Below are 22724 nucleotides of genomic sequence, written 5' to 3'. Positions count from 1 at the left end.
TAGTCCACTCTTCCTTATATGGAAACTGTCTCAGATATAGGAATTGAATTGTGGCTACTCGGGTAGCTAGTTTTTTTAAAATTTATATGGGATCGTTTTTCATTTTCAACAGTCCATCTTAATCTCATTTGCTGAAGAAATTAACTTTGAATACCATGCTATTGAATTTCATGTGATGTAAAAAAATTAAAAATTACTATTGCTTATGAGTTTATGTAAGATTCAAATCAAAATATCCTCTGAACCTTTAATCATTCATCTATTAAAAAGCCACTCAAGTTGGACAAAACACCTAGACGGTGTGTACTACGCCAGGCACTGCTCTAAGTACATTACGTATACTAACTCATTTAATGCTCTTAACAACCCTATGACAGGGGTACTATTATGCCCATTCTACAGATAAGGAAACTGAGTCAGAGAGATGAAGTAGTTAGCAAATGGTGCAGCCTGGAAGCAGACTGAGATGATTAGGCTCCAGAACATGTGCTCTTCAACACTGTGCTATCCTGCTTCTCATATGTCATGGCATAATGATGAGCATCTGATGTAATTCAGACATGAAAATAGTTTGCTTTTTCATAGTGCTTTAGTTATTTAAAATTTATGAATTCCAAACTGTTCAAAATAATTGATCACAGATCTCTGCATTTTCTAAAGTCAATTATTCTGGTTACTTGAGTTAGATAATTTATAAGATGAAATTTGACCTCATCTGATCAGTTAAATATAACATCTTACCTTTTAAAGAAAATATTACTTTTAAAAAGTAAGGAGAATAATAGTATATATACCCTTTAGCTTGTTATAGTGACTTTGACACCAGGGAAGAGTCTCACATGCATTTACACCCAGGGCCATTCACCACATTTTCTCTTTATTCATTAAACAGTTAACTTAAACGTAAATTAGCAAAACTCCACAAACTATCAAAATCTGGTATTTACAAAAAACATAGAGCATTGTTTTATAGATAAACATAAATTTCTCAACATCATTTAAGTTTGTAAATCTGAATATGAGGACATGTTTAATTTAAAAACTGAAAAGACTATTGAAGAACAAATGAAATATATATTTTTTAATGTTATACGAACACATTCATGGTCAAATAAGTCAATAAAACTTTCTGGTTTCTCCAGGCTACTCCAAATGAATCTGATTGAATAAGAAAGAAGGATGTTTAAATTTCAAACAATGTCTGACATCTTTAATCATCTGGAAATTAAAAGCAAGAAACCTGTTCTACTCTTTTATCTTTGTGTCTCCAAATTCCCAGCATTTAAGGCCTTAAATAGGTTCTGAATACATTCTTATACAGGAGGTTCCTTATGCATTCTAGGCACTTACTTTATTTACTAAAGGATCATCATTTGCATATTTTCAGTATTATATTGGAATATATATATATATATAAAATATAAATTATATTCCTAGTAATGAAACCAATGCACAATAAGAGCCTGAAACACTTTGCTATTAACAATTAGATTACATTCTCTTCCATTTTAATGTTAAGTGCATTAAATTTCATATGAAAATTTATATTTATATAAAAATATTAACTTTTTTTGCTTTACCCATGTAACCAAAAACATTGCATTATTGAATCTTACTAGATACCAGTTGAGTGTATTGTCTTCATGAACAATTAGTTGGGAACAAGTACTTGCTTCATTAAATGTACACACAGTCAAGGATATTGTCTACATAATGCCAAACCATCTATATTAATACCTTATGCCATGTACACTGTTGTACAAACTGAAATGTTGGTTATGAATTTAAGTTGACTGATGAAGAAGAAATTACTGGTAATTCTTAAGTACCTTCTATATAACTATATCATTGAATTCGGTGTGGGGCTCTCTAATTCGTTAATAAAGAGATATATAGAAACAAGTTATTCTTTGTAATCATACAGAATAGTAATAAGAGTAATAAGAATTAGTGGTAAATTGTTTTTAAGGAAACATATTGTTTAAAGATGATTCATTTCAAACCAGCAGCCAATTTAATGTAAGAAACTGGTCAAGTGGAGCAGACTCAGTTTTCTCATGTCAATCATAAAGTATTTTTTCTGAAATCCACTGTTAGTTTAAAAACAGAGATTAGATTGAAAATAGCTATATGATGACTTTGTTAGGTGCCCACTATTGCCTAATTTTTGCAGCTTAGCATTTGTCATCCAACCATTGCCTGGGAACCAGTGCCAGACATATATAGATGGAGGGAGAGTCCCACGTTCTCTGCAAAAACCTCAGATGAATTCCCAGTGTACTTTCAAATACTGTCTTCCCCTCTCAGAAATGCAGAACTAGGTAAGTGAAACTAGACTCAAGATGTATATAGGGGCTAAATATCTTTAAAAGTATGAGTGTAGTGTATGTACTTAGTGTCCTACTATTTACTCAAAGTAGAGTTGTAGCAATGGGAACCAAAAGAGGCAGGGTCATGAAAGAGGGAAATGAAGCGTCCCTGCAGCTCTTGCCAAATATTACACTAGTTTTATTAACAAGGAACAGAGTGGATACCTTTGAATATTTCATCAATTTTACCATGACCAAATGTAAAAGTCTGTTATGTGCAAAGAATTCTGCTAAATATGTCAGGTGGGGTATAAAACATTAGATTGAAAATAAGTATGTGATGTTGTAGTAGGTGATGATATTGTTACAAGTCCACTATGACCTAATTTTTACAGCTATGCATTTGTCACCAGCCAGTGCCACAACCATTTGCTATATACAGCTAGAGGGAGAGTCTCACACTCTTGACAGAAAACCTCCTGTGAATTCCCAAAGCACATCAAAAGAATGTATTTATTGAAATATATTAATCTTTGTGTTTTTCTTTTTGTCATCTGACCCCTTTCCTGGTCCGTTGGAAGCAGCCATGTTGCTCCCAGGAGAATTAGGATTGTTACAGCAGAAATGCTTCAAGAACATCACCGTTCAGCTTCTGATATCCACAACTAGTCTTTGAGATCCAGAGCAACATATGGCTGAAGAATGGGGATTTCTTAAGAGAAAAAAGTGGTCTTCTAAATCTCAAAGGTATCCTTAAGAGGTCGACTCAAAAGGAGAGTCACTGGGAATAGGTGAAGAGACCAGTCTCAGACCCAAGGGAAGCCTCCGGCAGACAAGAAGAGGAAGTGAGAGGCTTCTGTGATTCAGGAGAAGGAAGAGGTAGGGTAAGGAAGTCAGATGACTGTGTCCCAGGTTTGAAGGAGGTGGAGTGGGCAATAGAACATCCAGACAGGTAATGGGAAGTCCAAGAAAATCGTGGCTTTTGTGCATGGCTGTAAAATCTACAAGCATGTCAGAGAAGCCTGGATTCATCGTGGTGCCATCTGGGTGGGTGCTTAGCAGGTAGTGGTGTGCCATGACTCTCCTCAAGGGGAAAGGTATCTCCACCCGGAAGCCAGATGGGGAAAGCAGCTGAGCCTAAGAAGGATGTGCTGAGCCAGCAGGGAATAGAAGGGATCAAGTTAGACAAGTTACAGCAGTACTAAACTCTACTGAAAGAGAAAGAACAGATGAGTCTAGGAGCCATAGACTTGGCTATGAGGTTATAACAGTGGGTTCTATGAGCAGACATGACAGGGGACTGGCAAGGCCAGTGAGGACCAGGAAAAAGAAGCAGCCCCCTTCTCACTGCCACTGCCTGCATATGATAACCTTCTTTCTCTTCCTAGCTGCCATTGGTTAATGGAAGTAAAAAAGAAGAGCAGCCCTTGATGGAAATTGAATGAGGTAATCCATCGAAAATAAGGCTCTTTGAAATTAAAAGAGAAGAATATATTCTTAATTACCAAATTTGTTCCCCATTCTATCACTCACCAGACTGCCCACTCTTTGAAGAATTCATGAAACCAAGACCCTTCGCAGAAAATTAAGCAGTGTGTGTGTGTTTGTGTGTGTGTGTGTGTGTGTGTGTGTGTGTATACCATTTTGTAATTATACTGGATAAGGGCATCTGAAGAAGGAATCTATACAAAGAATGTGTTTATTTTTTATTAGTTTAACACAGCTCAGTTTCCCTTTCTTTCCCATTGGTGAATCTTGCGCTGTTTTAGTTTATCCTTTGAGCACAGATCAGGATAATCAGATTGAATAGACATGCAAAGGTGGTAACATTGGGGAGACAGAGAGCTTGTTTGGGTAGATAGGATTCTTAAACTCGGTCAACTAAATTTCTTAGTTTTTATTGTCTTTCTTGATAAAAAAAAAATCTGAAATTTCAACACAGCCACAGAATAGATATCTGACCTTGTATTTGACAATTTATATGGCATATTTCACCTGCGTTCATAAACTCATGAATTTTCTTATATACCAGTCTGAATGATACTGTGCTCCCGCTTACAGCAGAATTAAGACTACACAATTTAACACGATGTACAAGACCACTGAGATCTGGACCTTGTTTTCTTCTTCAGTTTCATCATCAGCCCCACCCCACACTCTGCGTCACCACCACGTCTGTGCATACACTGCCACCTCTGTTTGGAATACTCTTCTCGTCCTTCGTGTGGTATCTTCTGACTGCATGCTCAGCTAATTCCTGAACCACTTTTAGATCACGGCGTAGACCTTTTTCCACGATGCCTTTGCCCACTCTTAAATTCAAGCCAGTTGCCCCTCTTAGGTGCTCCAATAGCTCCTAGTATTTTCTCCATCAGTGTACTCACCAAACAATACTGTAACTATCTATTGACCTGTCTCTAGTCCTCATCCAACTGTAAACTCAGAGAAGGTAGTAACTGATGTATTCCCCAGTTATCTCTACCACCTGGCAGAATGACTGGCACACACACAGTAAATGCTTCAGAACTACCTGCTGAAGAATAAAACAATACCTAAAGTAAGACTTTCCAACTTTGCAAAAAAACCCACTTTTTTTTTTCTTGTTGTTTTTGTGTTTCAGGGACTATTTTTCTTCTATGAATATAGGTGAGTGAGAATCGGCACTTTGTGCTGGCTACTTACTACGTATTAATAGAAATTTGTGGTTTCAGAGTTGAAAAGGAAAATTTGGTCCTAGCCTGCCTTCTTTCCCTTCCTCCCTCCCTTCCTTTCTTCTCTTTCTTTCTCCCTTCCTCCCTCCTTCTCTCTCTTTCTTCATTTTCTCTCTCTTATCTATTTCTTTCTCCTTTTTTAAGTGTTAAGATTTCCAATTAATTGGCAACGAAAGAAACTTAGACGATCAGTGATTTTTCCCCCCTATGTAACCTTAAATTAGAAAACAAAGAACTTTCTTAAGAAGCAAAAAGTAAGCCTCTAAGCACATTTACATTTTATATGTGTGGATAGTGAGTGATAATTTCTACCATTTAGTATTGTTATTACTGTAGATAATCACCCATGCTTTGTGTCATCTGCATGATTGCTGAGTAATTAAGGGGAAAAAATTTAAGATACTCTTTAGGGGAGCGCTCCATTTCATTTTTGTAAGTCTTATTTACTCCTAGAATACAAAAATCTTTTATATTTTTCTACTGTTTTATTCCAAATTTCATTGAAAACCTTTTTTTAAAAAAGCTTTGCTCTGATTTTTCTTGTGAATAGGTACATATCAGAAAAGTTAAAATGCTTGGGTCGTAAGGAGATACTTCATTGATTAAAGTGATGAATTCTAAAGACAGCCAAGTGAAAATCTCATTCTACTCCTAGTTATCTCAAAGATAGGGGTTACCATTTTAAGTAAATTTTTACCCTATGGAGAAAAAGCAAAGCTGCATATCTCTCTTTTGACAAGAATAGTGTATGCTTGTATTAACTCTCCATGAATGTTTTTGGTCTTGCTCATGAGTTTTAAATCCCTTAGAAGAATAAGACTTGCTTCTATATAATGTATTAGGACCTCTGATTGCTGGCTTTTAGCCTAGTTTAGGAAAGCTATGATAGATATCCATTGTTTATTTTGCTATTTTAGCAACCCCCAATTTTGTATCTACTAAGTGAAAGCTGCGTAAAAATATGAAATTTGTGTGGACATAGTTGTTACGTTGCTCAGCAGCTCAAATTGATGTGTCTTTGAATAATAAAACATAAAGAAAATAAAACAATTGTTTCTTAATAGGAAAATAGGAATACAGTTTGGTGAGGAGATACTTTAAAATATAAATTTTTTGGGGGGTGGGTGGGTAGTAAACAGTACCTTTAGTGGCAAAAAGTTTAAAACCATTGCTTTCTGTAAATAACTCATAACAATAAAAACTCACAGGCAAGTAAACATAGAAAAAGAGATGTTAGGCTTTATATATAATCAACTAGAGGAAAACATAATTAAGTGGGTTTCATTTAGAATAATTTATTGGCTAAATTGGATACATCAGGATTTGATGTATTAAGAGCACTTTCAAATGATTATAAAAATAAGCTACAGTGCATGTCTTGACAACTCTTTACAATATCAATTAAATATTTTGTGCATATCTCTCTAAATATTGAACTTGATGCTGATGTCACACTGCAGAGTTAATAATACCATACATTTTCTTTAAAACAATGGACAGGGTAGGCTTTGTTAGCTGTTTAATTCGCATTTTGCTAAAAGTGCTTTGTCACTTAAAGCTTTCAACTGGCTTCTAAGGAATGCTTTCCCCATTTCTCCATGAGTGGAAGGAAAGCAAACAAACTTGTTTCAACAGTTAAGGTCAGCATGACATAAAGAACAAGAGTCATTAAATTGAAAATGAGGTTGACATTCTGGGACTGATCCAGAAGTGCTGCAGCAGTCTTCCAAACTCCACAGCTGCATGAGGCTGTGGACAAGCCTCAGCGCAGCCTGCAGGCATGTGCCCCGAGCTCTGTCTTGGAATGTGGTCAACTCCAAGGAGAGGAACAGACCCTTCATGTTTTTCTTTGCTTTCACTATAGGATATTCAGATAATGTATGTATTAAACCACTGCTACTAGGAACTGCTGCTATTGAACTTATTAGCAACACTTCTAAAATTCTTAGATCTTCTCCAATGACTGGGAGAGCAAATTATTAAATGAAACTACTCTTGGCTTATTTTCAATTTTTTTTTTTTTTTTTATGGCCACATTGTTTTGGACGTTAACTCTGAAGATGTAAATTCTATTAGCCCTAGGGAAATTATGGTCTGTAGGGCTTTATTCCTGAAGTTTTGTAGGGATGTGACCCAACCTGAATGCAATTACCTAGGTTCAGTTCAGCCTGGATTCATATTATGGGTGTAGTCCATCCAGGTTGGATCAGATTCCATAATATTGGGAGAGTAGCCATTTATTTTACTGCTTTTTGTTCAGTTTTTGGATTTGATAAGGACCAGGGAGTGTGGAATAATGGTAAATTAAACAGATGGCAGATGCTAGGTGTAGGTAACAACTATCCATATCAACAAAACTTGAGTAAGGAAAAGACAGTGAAGCCACAGACCTGAAGCAATAGTTTCATTAAAATCATCGCATGACTTAGTCCAGTGATGATAAGCAATTTAGGACTTGGCAAACTTTTGCTAGATTATCTGGCTATGTATTTCCCATAAAATTTAAGAAATGTGGAAATTCCCCTATCCAATTGCTGTTTAAAAGGCATACATTGGGAAAAGTAAGTATGTCATCCCTTGGGTTATCTACTTGTCCATTTCATTTTCTCAGTGGAGACATGGTTGTTGAGTTCTTGAATACAAAAATGAGACAACTTTAAATTTGAAAAATGTTTTTCTTTGAGTTTTGAGTTCTTGTTTTACACAATGCTCTGGAAATTGTAAAGATATTTCAAAGAATTCATAATCTAGCCTGAATGCAGTGTGTAAAGAGTAAGTGTGGATGAGAGCAATTGCTTAGGTATTCACAACAAAAACTCCAGAAATTTAATAGCCATTTCGCCAAAGGAATGCAAGATATCAGATCAAGGCAGACATGAAGATCTCTTGTGGACATTTTGCATCATACCCTTCTTAACTCTTTCACTGCATTGATTTCAAGGTTTTTATCAAAATGTATCAGAAATCCACAAAAAACAAAAAGTTGATATTTTGACTATTTATGCATTTAATAACAATTTGAGCTGCTTTATATATAAATGACATTTTTATGTATAAAAATTTTGGATATATTCATTCAGATAGATCTGACTGTCGCGGCCAAAGGGTTAAGGATAGGAATGCGATTTTGGGTGTTGATGATGTCATCATGATTTCTAGACCTATTGTTCCCTTTTGTGGAATTATTACCATAGTAAAATTAATCTGAACATGTAGTATATAGCAGAGAATTTTGGAGGGGATGTGCTCTAGTCAAGCTCTCTGTATTTTAAAGAGATACTTAAAAATGTCAAAATCACTATCATTGTTCTTAATATATTTATAATGAAAAGGCCATAGGCTCTTAAGATTTCTGATAAAATAGGCCCCAAACTCAATAAACTATACATTTACAGGGGAAGAAATTAATTGAATACTTCTAGCTCTAATTTCAAATCAAATCCATTAAATATATGTGCATAGAGAGAGCAAAAAGCAACTTCATTTTCTGGATTCCTTGGTTTCAGTATAAAATGAATATACCAGATTAATTTGATAAAATAATAGCTAGAACTATGGATTAATGAAAACTTAATAATAGCAGTTATTTTAGAACACTTGTATACTATTTTTTCTATTGATCGCAAAACAAATGGGTAAAGGCAGATTTCATTAGAGACCTGCTCAAGCTCATCCAGGTAGTAAGTGGCAGAGAAGTGGGGCACAAGCCTGGTCAGCTCTTTCCACAGTAGCCATCACCAAATATATCCCTGCAGCTCTGGATAATTTACAAGTTACAGGATGACATACCATGACTATTTGGAAAACATTGTTTTGGCAGAAAACATAGCTTATCATATTTCTATATTATCTAGGTAGCCATAAATTATTTTAATGTTAAATACATATGAAAAATAATAGCATTGGTGAATTAAAAAGTGTCATGTTTTTCAACGAAAACAAAAAAATTGTTATATAACAACTTATGTTGGAGCTATAATTGCTTTGAACTCAAATGGCTTCTCAAACCTTTTTAAGGGAAATACTTTCATTAAGTCAAAAATCTGCTTCAGTAGCCTTCACGTATTTTCTGATATATAGCCTGTCTTATGATTTATTTTTGCTTCAGCACTATCAGAAAGAATATGACCTATAAAATAAAAAGTTATGATTACTACATAGAAATGGAGATAGTAAGAGGCAGGAATTTGCAAAAAAATAAGTAAAATAAAATAAAGAGACAGGAATTTGTAGAGGAAAAGTATTAAAGACCAGATATCTTCTGTTTGGTAACGTCATGTTCTTTTTCAAAAGCTTTTTTTTTTTTTCCCCTTTTTTCAAAGCTTGGCCTGAAATACTAAATCCATGTATTTAGACATTTACCTTGTGACTCAAGAGCAACATCAAGAATGTCAAACATTCTCCTGAAGTTGTAAAACAATAACCCAAACAACAAAACTCAACTATTCTGTTCCCTCATAGGTGAGTGAAATCAAGAAATTTTAAAATTACATAAAAAAATTTTTTTATTATGTTGGAATTTAAGTCTGTGCTGGTAGAAAAGGATTTGTGCCATCAAAATATTGTTTTAATTCAAAGTAACAAGAATCAGATAACAAAATGATCACACCATTAACTGTTCTCTTGGGTCCATTACCTGTGAAAAGCTAATGACATTGTTTTTATTTTTTTTGATACACCTACATTCATTTACTTATGTCACATAATGCACTGTGAGAGGTACTGCTTCCGTAGTGGTAGATCTCCTTTATTGTAGATGGGAAAAATTAAAAATGCATTTATTGGGATGAAATTTGTGGGGAAAAAGATATTGAAAGCTCTTTCAACAAAAATACACACAGAGTTAATGCAAAGAATTACTGATATGACTAAACTAAGGAGTTATTTGACATTTGTTTTAAAGCTGGTATCTTTGTACAGCATTTATTTTAGTAAACTTATACATGAACAATGCTTTAAACCTATCAAATCCAAATTGTATTTTCATTCATACTCTCAACAAATATTTGAGTGCTTGCTATTTACCAGGCACTGTGACTTATACCTACTGCAGGCCTAACTTTCTTGAGTTATAGTCTTTCAGCTCTAAATTCTCATGCTTCTTAGCACATTTTCTTGTGATAATAGCAAGTACTCAATAAATATTTGTTGAATGAAATCAGAAATGAGTAAAATTCGTGTATTGAGGTTTATAGTACAAAATAATTTAGGGCTACTTAAATAGAAGAAACAATTTTACTTGTGGAATTTTTCTTAGGAGGGAGATATTATTCCATTTGTTCAATTTTAAAATTTTGAAGAGAGAGCATAAAATGTTGTTCTTAATAAATATAAAATGTACTTATATTATCCTATGTTATAATCAGTACAAGGAGAGATCTCACAAAGTAAGAAAAGGTGGAAAATTAAAAACAGATGAATAGAAAGGAAAAGATGGAGATAGGAACCAGGAAGAGAAAGTGATAAAATCGTATGCAGACACATACAGTGATGTAACGAAAGAATGATCTCCATGGTGATACCAAAAAGAGAGAACATGTCATTGAAATCTTAGTCAAGGAATGCTATTACTCCTCAAAGTGGCTCCCAGACTTGTAAGAAAGTCAGAATTGTAGAACAACGCACTATTGTTATTCAGATGTACACAAAATGTCTAGTGAACCTTAGGAGGAAGCAAATCACTGGAAGATGCAGGAAGACATTTCAGAAATGTTTGGCCTAGTCTTGAAGGTTGAAATATGAATGGGATCAAAGGGAGAATATTCAGGTAGGAAATTAAGGGTAAAAAGAGTTATATGGCTGACAAGTTATAAGAATGGATGCTTGAACACCATTTCGGGGTTCCTACTACATGCTTGCATTAATAAGAAGAGTAGACCAATTAAAATATAATTTTTGAAGATGGAGCCCAGGTAAAGGTATTTTTTAAAAGCTCACTTTGAGATTCTAATGTGCAGCTATAGTTGAGAATCACTACAATAAGTGACTGCAAGTCAGTGAATGTTTTAAATGAGGAACTGGCATAATTAGATCCTTTTTAGGAAGATAACTTTGGTCTGGAGAGTGGAGAGACAATGAGTTGTGGATGTATAAAGACTTTGAAGAACTGAATACCAGTCAAGTCTATTGCAATACATATGTATTCACAGACAAGACCTGCAGATAGACATACTAGGGAAGAGACCATTTTTATACTAATGTTGAGACTATCTGGAATACTTTGGTTAATCTTATTGTAGGTTAGAACCTAGAGTTGTAAAATTTGCATATTGTTTATTAAATTTGCCACACAGATCTAATGAGCTCAAGCCAAGGTCCCTGGATGGAATTTGTTTTATACCCACCTCAGCTGCTTTATGAGAATTCACTATTTACATATACTCATAGCTAATACTTTCTTGTAAATTGACGTTATTGATAAGAAACAGTTATGGTAACATTACTATGTAATTTTTTTATCAGATTAAACCACTTTATCTTGTTCTGGAGGGGTCACACTAGTATTCATTAAAATTATTCTGTATTGTCCCTCGGTAAACTGTAAGTATTTATCAGTTGAAGGGAATGAGTCATTAAAAATGCATTAAGAAATCAGATTTTAGTAAATATTTTCTATTTTGTTAACTATTAATTTGCATAAGCTGCTACATTGTACGTGTAAGGTAATGTCCAATTTTGATGAGATTTAGAAAAAAAATTGCATCTACGAGTTAAAAATTATGTATGTCATACGTATGATCTATGTAAAAGGCACATAGATATGCCTAAAATTGGTATCAATTACTTTACCTAGAAAAGGATGATCGGTTTCACTTAAATTTTACTAGTGCTATGAACGGTTTAAAAAAATAGATCTCCAGTGACTCATCTCAGGAAAGAACAGTTGTCTGTCTTCTAAAAGAATATTTTCAGTTCATACAACAATGTATATTATGTTTTCTAGTTATTATAATTGGTTTTATTATTTTAAGCCAGTATCTAGTATTCCCTGAAGTATCTCTCTGAGAAGTGGATCAAAGGCACTCAAAAAGTTTCAACCTGTGATTAGTCTATTATGCTTCACTGAGTAGATAAAAAATACCTCTTTTTCCCCCCTCCCTCCTTCCCTTTCTCCCTTTTTTTTTTTCTTTGAGAAGAGGTTTATAAGACGCTCTGACCAAAAGGAATATTTTGCAGAAAAGATATCACACTAGTGTTAAAGGTGAGGAAATTGAGAATCAATAAGGTTAAGTGACTTTCCACATGCCCCAAAATAAGTAGTGGAGTTAAGCCACAGACTCTTCTAACTTCCTATTTCGATTCAAAATACCTTATTATAGGACAACTCCCCAAAAAGGTTAGTAAAAAACTACAAAACCCACAATACTCTTGTCATAATGATATGGCTCTACTTAATATCTTCTTTAGAGACTTACGTTTCCATTCTGAGAAACAGTCTTAATATATGAGCTATTTTTCCTAGTTTGAGGAATATCAATCTATTTCAGAGATTTTAAACTCTTTTCTCTATTTTTTGCATTTAAAAACTTTTGAAAATCTGATAAAGATTATAAATTTCCTTCTCACAAAAAATGTATATACACTCATGTAGACAAAATTTTGCATACCATTTTTAAAGGTTCATTTTTGTAAAAGTAATACAGGAGACAAAGGGAGCTACCTAGAAGATACACATATATTAATAGCCTTTTAGTATTATGTGTAAGATCTTTTTCCTCTAAAGCAGATTTGTTAGATGCATAAAGTTAAAAATCTTCACCTAAATGCTATGAAATAATATGAATAAGATTAAGTTTACTTTAACCATAAATTTTAGTACTTTTTCAATCTTGTAAATTCTTAAAGAAAATATGGGTACACAAAAACACTTAAAAATTCTACTTATACTGTACAAAGGAAAACAATTAATACCTCACAATTTTCTCCAGAATTTAGACAGCATGATATGTTATGAATGTAAGGCTTTGAGAAGAACATTGTAAAAACTTGAGACCTCATAATCCTGACCCAAACAAAAACAGACATACCACAAAATTTAATTTTTTGAAGGTAAAAATGTCATTCACTTTTTATGAAAGAGAAGATGTTTCACCATCCCTGCCAAGATTTTGGGTAATTGTGCAGCAATAACTTCAGACATCATTTCTGGAAATTCAACACTCAGTGCCCGGGACTGGATAAATGTGTTCAAGCAGTACAGATGAAGTTGTTTGACAAGCTGTTGGTTTAACAAATGGATAAGAAGCATGTAAGAAAAGTAATAAATTCATATACTATTCATTCAAACATGGCAACTTATTTTCAAACAATACAAATACTTGTCAAGGTATTTTCTTCTTACCAAAATGAAAATAACTCCCTTCACTGTCCAGAATAATATATAAAATATTACATACTTATGATGAACTGTTCTGATAGTACAAAAAGATTTTTAAAAAATGAAAGTAATCATAATCCAATAACCAATAACCAATGTGAACATTTTGGTGTATTTCTTTTGATAATTTTTTTTCTTTTTATACTTGTATACAGACATACCCTGGTATATATATTCACACACACACACACACACACACACACACACACACACACATAGTATTATATATATATATAGTATGCACACATTTATATATATTTTCAAAAATGCAATTACTTTATAGTCTCTTAATCTAGCTTTTTCACATCACATTGACTCATCCTATGTCAATAAAAAGTCAACATAATTCATTTTAATCTAATTTTTATTTTTGTCAAAGTAATTCATGTACATAATTTTAAAAATCATAGTACTGCAAGACCTATAACAACAAAAACAACAGCAACACAATTACATGCCAACACACTAGACAATCCAGAAAAAATGGAAAAAATCCTTAGAAACGTACAACCTACCAAGACTGAATCAGAAGGAAATAGAAAATCTGAATAGATTAATTACTAGTAAGGAAATTGAATCAGTAATCAAAAATCTCCTGATGAAGAAAAACCCAGGGCCAGATGGCTTCACTGGCGAATTTTACCAAACATTTAAAGAATTAACAGCAATACTTCTTAAACATTTCCAAAAAATCGAAGAGAAGGGAATAACAAAAAGACCCCAAATAACCAAAGAAATCCTGAGAAAGAAGAACAAAGCAGGAGACATTACACTTCGTGATTTCAAAATATACAATAAAGCTATAGTAATTAAAACAGTGTGGTCCTGCTATAAAAACAAACAAATGGACCACTGGGACAAAAATCAAGAGCCCAGGAATAACCCAAGTATATGTAGTCAACTAATATATGACCGGGGGAACCAAGAATACTCAATGGAGAAAAGACAGTCTCTTCAATAAATGGTACTGGGAAAACTGGATATTCACATGTGAAAGAATGAAACCTATCTTACACTACATACAAAAATTAACTTGAAATGCATTAAAGACTTATATGTGAGACATGAAACCATGAAACTCCTAGAAGAAAACCTAGGAAAAATGCTCCTTGACATGGGTCTTGGTAATGATTCTTTGGAAATCACACCTAAAACACAAGCAACAAAATAAAAAATAAACAAGGGGACTACATCAAACTAAAAAGCTTATGCTCAGCAAAAGAAAGCATCAGCAAAGTGAAAACATAACCTAAAGAATGGGAAAAAAATATTTGCAAACCAGATAAGGGTTATTATCCAAGATATATAAAGGGGTTATTATCCAAGATAATATATCCAAGATATATTATCCATGTAACTCAATAGCAAAAAACAAATTGCCCACTTAAAAAATAGACAAAAGACTTAGACATTTTTACAAAGAAGATATCTATGAATGGCCAACAGGAACATGAAAAGATGTCATTAGGGAAATGCAAATATAAACCACAATGAGCTATTACTTCGTGCCTGTTAGAATGGCCATGATAAAAAAGACAAGAGATAAATACTGCATGGATGTGGAGAAAAGGGAACCCTTGTGTGCTGTTGGTGGGATTGGAAATTTGTACAGCCACTATGGAAAACAGTATGGAGGAACCTCAAAAAAATAAAAGTAAAACATGATCCAGTGATTCCACTTCTGGGAATATATCCAAATGAAACAAAAACACAAACTCAAAAAGATGTCTGCACCCCTATTATCACAGCAGCATTATTTACAATGGCTAAGACATAGAAGCAACCTAAGTGTCTATCAATGGATGGATGGATAAAGAAATGTGTGTGTGTGTGTGTGTGTGTGTGTGTGTGTGTGTGTGTGTGTTTACAATAGAATGTTATTCAACCATAAAAAATGAGGAAATCCTACAATTTGCAACAACATGGATGGAAATTAAAGGCATTATGCTAAGTGAAATAAGTCACACAAAAACTATATGATCTCACTTACATGTGGAATCTAATGGGAAAAAAAAAAAAATTCATCAAACTCATAGAAAAAAAGATCAGATTTCCAGTTACTAGAGTGGATGGATGGTGGGGACAATTGGAAGAAGATGGGAAAAAGGTACAAATTTCCAGTTATAGGATAAATACTAGGGATGTTATATGCAACATAATGACTATAGTTAACAGTGCTGTTTGATATACAGGAAAGTTAACATACTAGATCCTAAGAGTTCTCATCACTAGGAGAAATATCTTTTTTCCTGTTTATTGCATGTATATAAGATAACAGATGTTAATTAAGCCTATTGTGGTAATCATTTCACAAGATTTGTAAATCAAACCATCATGCTGCACACCTTAAACTTACATAGTGATGTATGGCAATTATTACTTAATAAGACTGGAAAAAAAAAAAAAAAAAAAACAGAACAAACAACAGAAGCCAGTAGCAACAAAACCCAGCAGTTTCCTGATGTACTTCTTCCCATCCTTATTCCAGTTCTCTGCATGCAAACACTTCCAACGTTTTTAGCCTATGCCTTTAAAATTTATCTCTGTATTTGTAAATTTTGTTTTCCAAATTTGACATTACTGAGTTTCTATTATTAAAAATAAGGACTTCGTTCTCTTAAACAACACCCCCTGCCCTCAACTATACACACTCACTTTATTTCCCATTCTCTTTATAGCTATATCTCAATTTTAGGCTAAATCAATACCCAGCATTTATACTATAAATATTTTTATTGTTTCTGGCTGTATTACATTTCCTTTCTTATATGGCTTATTTTTATTTTGCTACAACTAATCACCTTGTGCTTCTATTTGCTTTGTTTATCCTGGACTGGATCTTCTACTTCTTTGTTTTAGACCTAGTTGTTTAAGACACCCTCTACATGTCCTTGAGAAAGACTGTATTTGAAGTAAACTCTGAGACCTTGGATGTCTGAAACTACTTTTATGATGCCATCATACTTGTTTGATGCTTTGGCTGGGTATAAAATTCTTTGAAGATTTTCCTTTCCTTCAAAATTCTGAAGGCTTTGCTCCATTGCTTTCTGGTTTCCAGTATTGCTGCTGAGAGGTCTAACATCATTCCAAATCCTGAAAATTTGTATGTGACTTGTTTCTTTTCTCAGTGGTATATTTTAGGATATTCTCTTTATAACTACTATGTTGAAATTTTACAATAATGTGTTTTGGTTCAATTGTGCTGTGCCTATACACTGGGCCCTTACACTCAGATAAATCATATCCTTCAGATTCAACAACTTTTCTTGTATGTTTTCTTATTTAATTTCCTTTCTATGATTTTTTCTATTCTTTCCTCTGGAAATCTCTGTTAACTGGAGAATGGAATACCCTGGATTCATCTCCTAAATTTGCTATCTCATCTCTCTAATTTTTCATATCATTATCTTTTGTTATTATTTTCTTGGAGTTTCCTGTGATTTATATTTCAGCTAGTTTTATTGAATTTTTAATTTCTGGTCTTCCATATTTAATTATTCAAAAGTATTTTCTTGCTAAATGGTCCTTTTACAGTGTTTTCTATTCTTGTTTCCTGGCTACAATATCATTCTTATTTCTCTGAGTATCTTTCTTTTTTTAAAAAAAGCTTTCTTTTGTTCTCCATACTGCTGCTTTTTCTTTTTTCAATTTTTTATTCAGTTACAGTTGACATTCGATATATTAGTTTCTGGTATGAAGCATAGTGGTTATACATTTATATAATTTATGCAGTGACCCCCCCAATTAGCCTAGTACCCACCTGGCATTATTCATAGTTGTTGCAACATTATCGACTACATTTTCTATATTGACTATTTTGTAACTACCAATTTGTATTTCTTAATCCTGTCACCGTTTTCACACAGCTTCCCACCCCCCACCTCTCTGGCAACCATCAGTTTGTTCTCTGTATCTATGAGTCTCTCTGAATCCTGTAAGTTACTTTTTTTGTCTTTATTTTGTTTTTTATGCCTTTTATTTTACAGGCTTTACCTAAATGGCTAATAATCCTTGGCTGTTTGTTTATATTCAAGAATAAGTTCTCAAATATGACCTGGTGAGTGAATTGCTTCTTTTATGCCTTGACTGTCATTCAGTCTGGTTTCTAAATATAGCAGCAATAAAAGCTTGTATTCAATATGTCTTGACTAACTACATGTATGTTTTATTAATCCAGTTCTAGTGTTGGGCATTTCTCTTGTGTATACAAGTTTTTTTTCTCTCTTGTGTATACAATGCTACAGTGAACTTCCTTGCATATATATATACATATCTCAAATACTTGCCTAATAATTTATTTAAGATAAATCCTAAAAAGTGGAAATTTGAGAAGCATACAAATTTTATCTTTTGCTATATACTGCTGGATTATTCATTAGCATTGTACAGGGGTTTATAATGGGCAGCCCCAATATGTGCCTCTATAGTATGTAGATTATTTTGAACTATAGCCAACCGAGACCCTCTAGAGAAACTTCTGCCTCCCCCCAACCCTGCCCTTTAACAACCTAGAAGAATTTATATTAGTGGCTTTGCCCCTAATAAGAAATTATCAGAAGTAACCTTTTTGACCTATTTATGTGGCAGGGCAAACTACCAATTACTGAACATCTGCTCTTCTTATTGCAATGACTTTCCTCTCCTCTGAAGCCCCAAGGCTGCTTACCTCATCCTTAGCTCAGAATGCCATATATATCTCATCTTAACTTTCTGTTTTTAAACCTCTCATGTATGTGGAGGTCTCTGACTCATGTATGTGGGGTTCCCACATACATTAATCCCATGTAAGCAATTAAATTTGGTTATTTTCTCTTGTTAATCTGTTTCATGTATATTTAATTATTAGACCAGCTGAAAGAACCTTGAAGAGTAAAGTTTCTAAATATTTTAGAACATATTCAGAAAAATGTATCAAAATTCCTATCAACCATGAAATTAACCTCAAATTATACAAATACTAGTAAAAGGATATTTGATCTACATTGAAAATGAAAAACAAAACAAAATATAAATTCTGAGCAATATGATGAAAATACTGTTTTAAAATATAAGTACAAATATGAATTTGAAGAAACATATGAAGTAAAATTTAGATTTAACATTTAAAAAGCAATAGAAATTCAGAAAAATAATCATCGATATTCTAGAAAACAAAATACTTACATCATGCAAGTTATCAAGAAACTTTGTAAGTTGGTAGAAACGTTGTGAACTAGAGACAACTCCTTTTTGCCTCAAACCAATTGCCTTGATGAGCTCTCTAATGTAGCTTGATCTCATTTCTTCAAACTGGTTTTGACTTCTTAGTCCTTCCAAAGGAACTGTAAAAAGACAATTACAAGTGTCAGTTATGTCTAAAACAATGACACAAGCAGCTTATAACATAAATTTCTGAGCTGTATGATGATTTCTTTTGATAAGTAACTCTAGGTACAAACATCTTAAATAAGAAATAGTGTTATTGATAGTTTTAGGACATGTACCTTTTTAGTTCTCTGGAAGAACATGATAAGAACAAGTAGGTAAATTGAAGAAGATAACAGCTTACCTATTTTAGAGCTGCATCAATGTAGTAGGCATTTAACTTAGAATTTGCTCTAAAGAGAACCTGAGAGTATTCTACAATTTTGTTTCAAATACTTGCTTTGATTTAGTTCACAACTGCATATAGGTGAAAAATTACAAAGCTGATTGCTAGTTATATTTGAATGAGTAGTGCTCATTGACTGTGTGAGCTTTAGTACAGGGCAATCTGGCTGAGCTATTTCAGAGAGAAACTCCTGTTCATAGCACATTTAGTTCTTTTTTTGTTTTTTTTCTGGCTAAACAGATTCTGCAGAGAGGAACCTTTCATTCTCGTATCTCCTATTGGAGGATATAAACTTGGATGACAACGTTTTGGGAGAAGGGGGTGGGGAAGTATGGTGAAGGTCAAGGTCCCAATATTTTGAATATAATCTTAATCTGTTGTCACTACAGAAATCCTCACCCTCAACAGTACCTGCAGTTCCCCAGTATAGCTATCCTCTGTTATATACTCTTCAGGGAATAAATTTATATTCTCTGTCTGAATTGGAGAGAAATAATCACATAGTTGGGTGATATTTGGAAACAGACTTTCAACATAACTTCCTGTTTTTAACTCTACCTTCAGTCTCCTTTCAAAAAATCATTTATGTCACTAACTGCAGAACATGCCAGAGGTTCAATGATGCAAATAAAGGTGCTTCTTGGATTTTCTGATTTCTGGCTTAGAATTCAAACTCTTAGGTATGATAAATTGGTTCTGCCTGCTGGCTTATAGAATTTTATTGCTATTGATTCTTCTCTCATTCTCTTATTTCATTTTATTTCTTTAAAAACCCCATTACTAATATTTTAGTGTAGTTTTAGAGGGATCAGTAATAAAAATGTTCAACCTGCCATATTTTTCTGGAGATCTGTATTTTAATTTTTAATGGCAAATGGGAGGTTTATATTCCTATGTATCAAATCATTGAGCTCCTCCTTTTCAAACATTGCATTTTTGAAAAGATATTTCTTATTTGAGATTTCAAAATCATTTATATCACTTTAAGCTTGTTTTTAATGATATAAGTATTCACATTTAACTCAATTATATGGTATTTATTTTAGAATACAATTTGAGATAAATATCCAAACTGAGTTTTTCCAAAACATAAAGCTTTTTTTTTCCACAATACTTATTCCAGACTCATTGATTTGTGATGTTTCCATTACACTATATGAAATTCTAATATATACTAATCAGACATGACTAACAATTCAGTGTATCTATTCTTCTCTCACACTGTATTAGTCATTGCAGCTTTCTAATTCCCTCCTTTCCTCCCCACCCTCCCAATTTTTGTAATGCTTATCTATTTATTCCTTTCTTTTCATTGCTTTAGTGATTGTGTCAAGCCTCCATTTGCCTGGGAACCTGAGTGATAACAGTGAGCAGAGCTTTCCTGTTGACCTGTACTAGACATGTAGTGGGAAGAGTAAATACTTAAAAACTAAGGGTAAACGGGGTCAAATATATGGTGATGGAAGGAGAACTGAGTCTGGGTGGTGAACACACAATGCAATATATAGATGACGTATTACAGATTGTACACTTGAAACCTATGTAACTTTACTAACCATTGTCGCCCCAATAAACTTTAATTAAAAAAATAAAATAGATTTTTTAAAAAGGTTTTTGTTAAGCTACTGAGATATTGAAGATTGTTTGGTCCCAGCATAATGTAGTCTATCCATAAATATAGAATTATGTTAATGATAACTAATTTGGGAGATCTAGGACTATCTATATGACAAAACTGCTATAGAATTCTTTACTCTCAAGAAAGGAGTTAACTGCTGTAATATTAAATTAATGCCTTTTGACTCTCTTGGGCAGTCTCATATCAATATCTTTCATCCACTTTATGCTGCTTCATCAAATTAGGCTTGAAGGTCTTTGCTCCAAATACGGTTTCCAAGGGGGAAATAGGGCTATGGATCCTTAGATCCTGTATTGATCCCTGTCTTTGCATAAATTTCATGAGGAAAACTTCCTTTTTAAGGGTTTCATTTTGCTGCCTCTCCTCCTCATGTGTTACCCACCCCCCACCATCTGAGATTTGTGCCACTAGAAGGAAGTTCCTGCAAAGATACTGCTGAGAAAGACCCTTAGATCATCTTCTACCTAAGATCTTAGCTCCCTGTTGTTCTTTCAGATCACTATGAAGGAAGGAAGGATCAAGTCAGACATTTAAGGGCTGAGCTTACCTGTGCATGGAAAGGGCACTGAAAAGGGTAAAGGTAAAAGCAATTTAAAAAATTTTCCCCACTCAGATCCTTGAGGATCCACTGAGGCAGAGGTACATGTGCTCTTTTGTGTACAAGAAAAAGAATGAATTATTCCCCTACTTCTGGTGACCAATGCTACGCTTCATAGTATACCATTTCATTTCATTTTTTCTTCTGAGTATACAGCTAAGGTACATTTTCCAGCCTCTCTTGCAGGTTAGGTAGGCCATGGAACAGTGGGTGGAATTGACACATGGCACTTCCAAGTTTCCCCTCCAAACCTTTCCTCACTTAGTGTTCATTTTCTAGTCAGATCCAGTGAAAGACTCCAAGCTTCTGGGAAAAGTTGGAATCCCTGCCTGAAAGGAGCCTGGCTTTTCTTGCTAACCCACCAGATGATGATTGTGAGTGATAAACCGCTGTTGTGCTGTTGATCTTTATAGTTATTTGTTGTAACAGTTAGCCTATTCTGACACAAAGAATTGTTCCAAACAAAATTGTGTAATTTATATAGTAAACCCTTTGTAGGGTGGGGGTGGAGGGAAGCATAGCATGTGTTTATGCAATATTAGTTTATAATAACCTAAATGTATGAACATGAAAAGTAACTTAATCATGTTTTACCTAAAAAAAAGAATTGGTGGAATTGATAGGTTATTTCAGTATTATGTGATAAGTAAAACCTGAGAAACATAATTTTATTAATGTCTGTCACAAAATATCGGTGTTTCTCCTTTGCAGATACATCATGTATAATCATATGATCATATAGTTGTTTGAGATTTTCCTAATGATTCAAAAATTAAGGAAGTAAATACCATGTATTAAGTTACTTGTACTCACTTGTATTAAGAAGGAGCAATACTTTCATACAGAGAAACTCTTCTTGGCTGACTTGAAGCTTCACAAACTCCTGTGGGATCTGCCACATGGTAAGGCATAATGAATAGAATGATGATTCCTTCATCCTCTGTCTTGCACCACACACAACATACACAAGAAAAGCAACAGGAAAGAAACAAACAAAAAAAAACAATACAGAGTACCTTAGCTAGTTTATGTAATTTATCAGAGAACATGAGAATTAGTAATTACATTACCTTATTTATTATTGAAAGGACTTTTTATAAAGAAACTCAAAATTTCTTATCCTGAAAAATTCAGTATTGTGAAAAAATTTAGATGTTTAGAATTCCAAATACTAAGTTAGAAAATCATATTAAATACACATTGACAAAGATTAATGTTTCTCACTTTTATGATCAGAGTTTAAAAACTTAAACCGAGAAAGGAGAACATAGCTGTAAGGGTTGAAAATATGGAGCTGAGGAACACTCAATAAATAATTTATTTACTGGTGATTTTTTTTTTCTGTGAAAAAAATATATAAAATTTTGTGTTCAGTCCTATAGGATAATGGATTTAGTTTACAGAAACTGGAGTATAGAATAGTTCAGTGTATTCAGTCCAGAGCATTCAATGTAGAATAGTTATACTGTAAACTATTCTAGGGGAAATGTATGGTGATAT

The 22724-nt window shown here is 33.5% G+C and overlaps 1 protein-coding gene across 1 annotated transcript in view; it reads right to left on the bottom strand.

The window, feature by feature from the left end:
* Nucleotides 1–857: 857 nt before the first annotated feature.
* The window catches only part of PGR (progesterone receptor), a 102027-nt gene continuing 80160 nt past the window's right edge, over nucleotides 858–22724 (bottom strand). Inside the window, exons 6-8 of the mRNA XM_074335567.1 lie at nucleotides 22038–22168; nucleotides 18561–18718; nucleotides 858–13238 (exon numbers count right to left, since the gene is read on the bottom strand). Of these exons, the coding sequence (XP_074191668.1) occupies nucleotides 13083–13238; nucleotides 18561–18718; nucleotides 22038–22168 (445 nt within the window). The 3' untranslated portion in view covers nucleotides 858–13082. The remainder of the gene's footprint in view (nucleotides 13239–18560; nucleotides 18719–22037; nucleotides 22169–22724) is intronic.

This window comes from Rhinolophus sinicus, linkage group LG06 (genome assembly GCF_036562045.2).
Source record: "Rhinolophus sinicus isolate RSC01 linkage group LG06, ASM3656204v1, whole genome shotgun sequence".
In the NCBI taxonomy this organism is placed as follows: Eukaryota; Metazoa; Chordata; class Mammalia; order Chiroptera; family Rhinolophidae; genus Rhinolophus; species Rhinolophus sinicus.
Note: the sequence above shows the minus strand (reverse complement) of the source record. Positions and strands in the feature narration are given on the sequence as shown.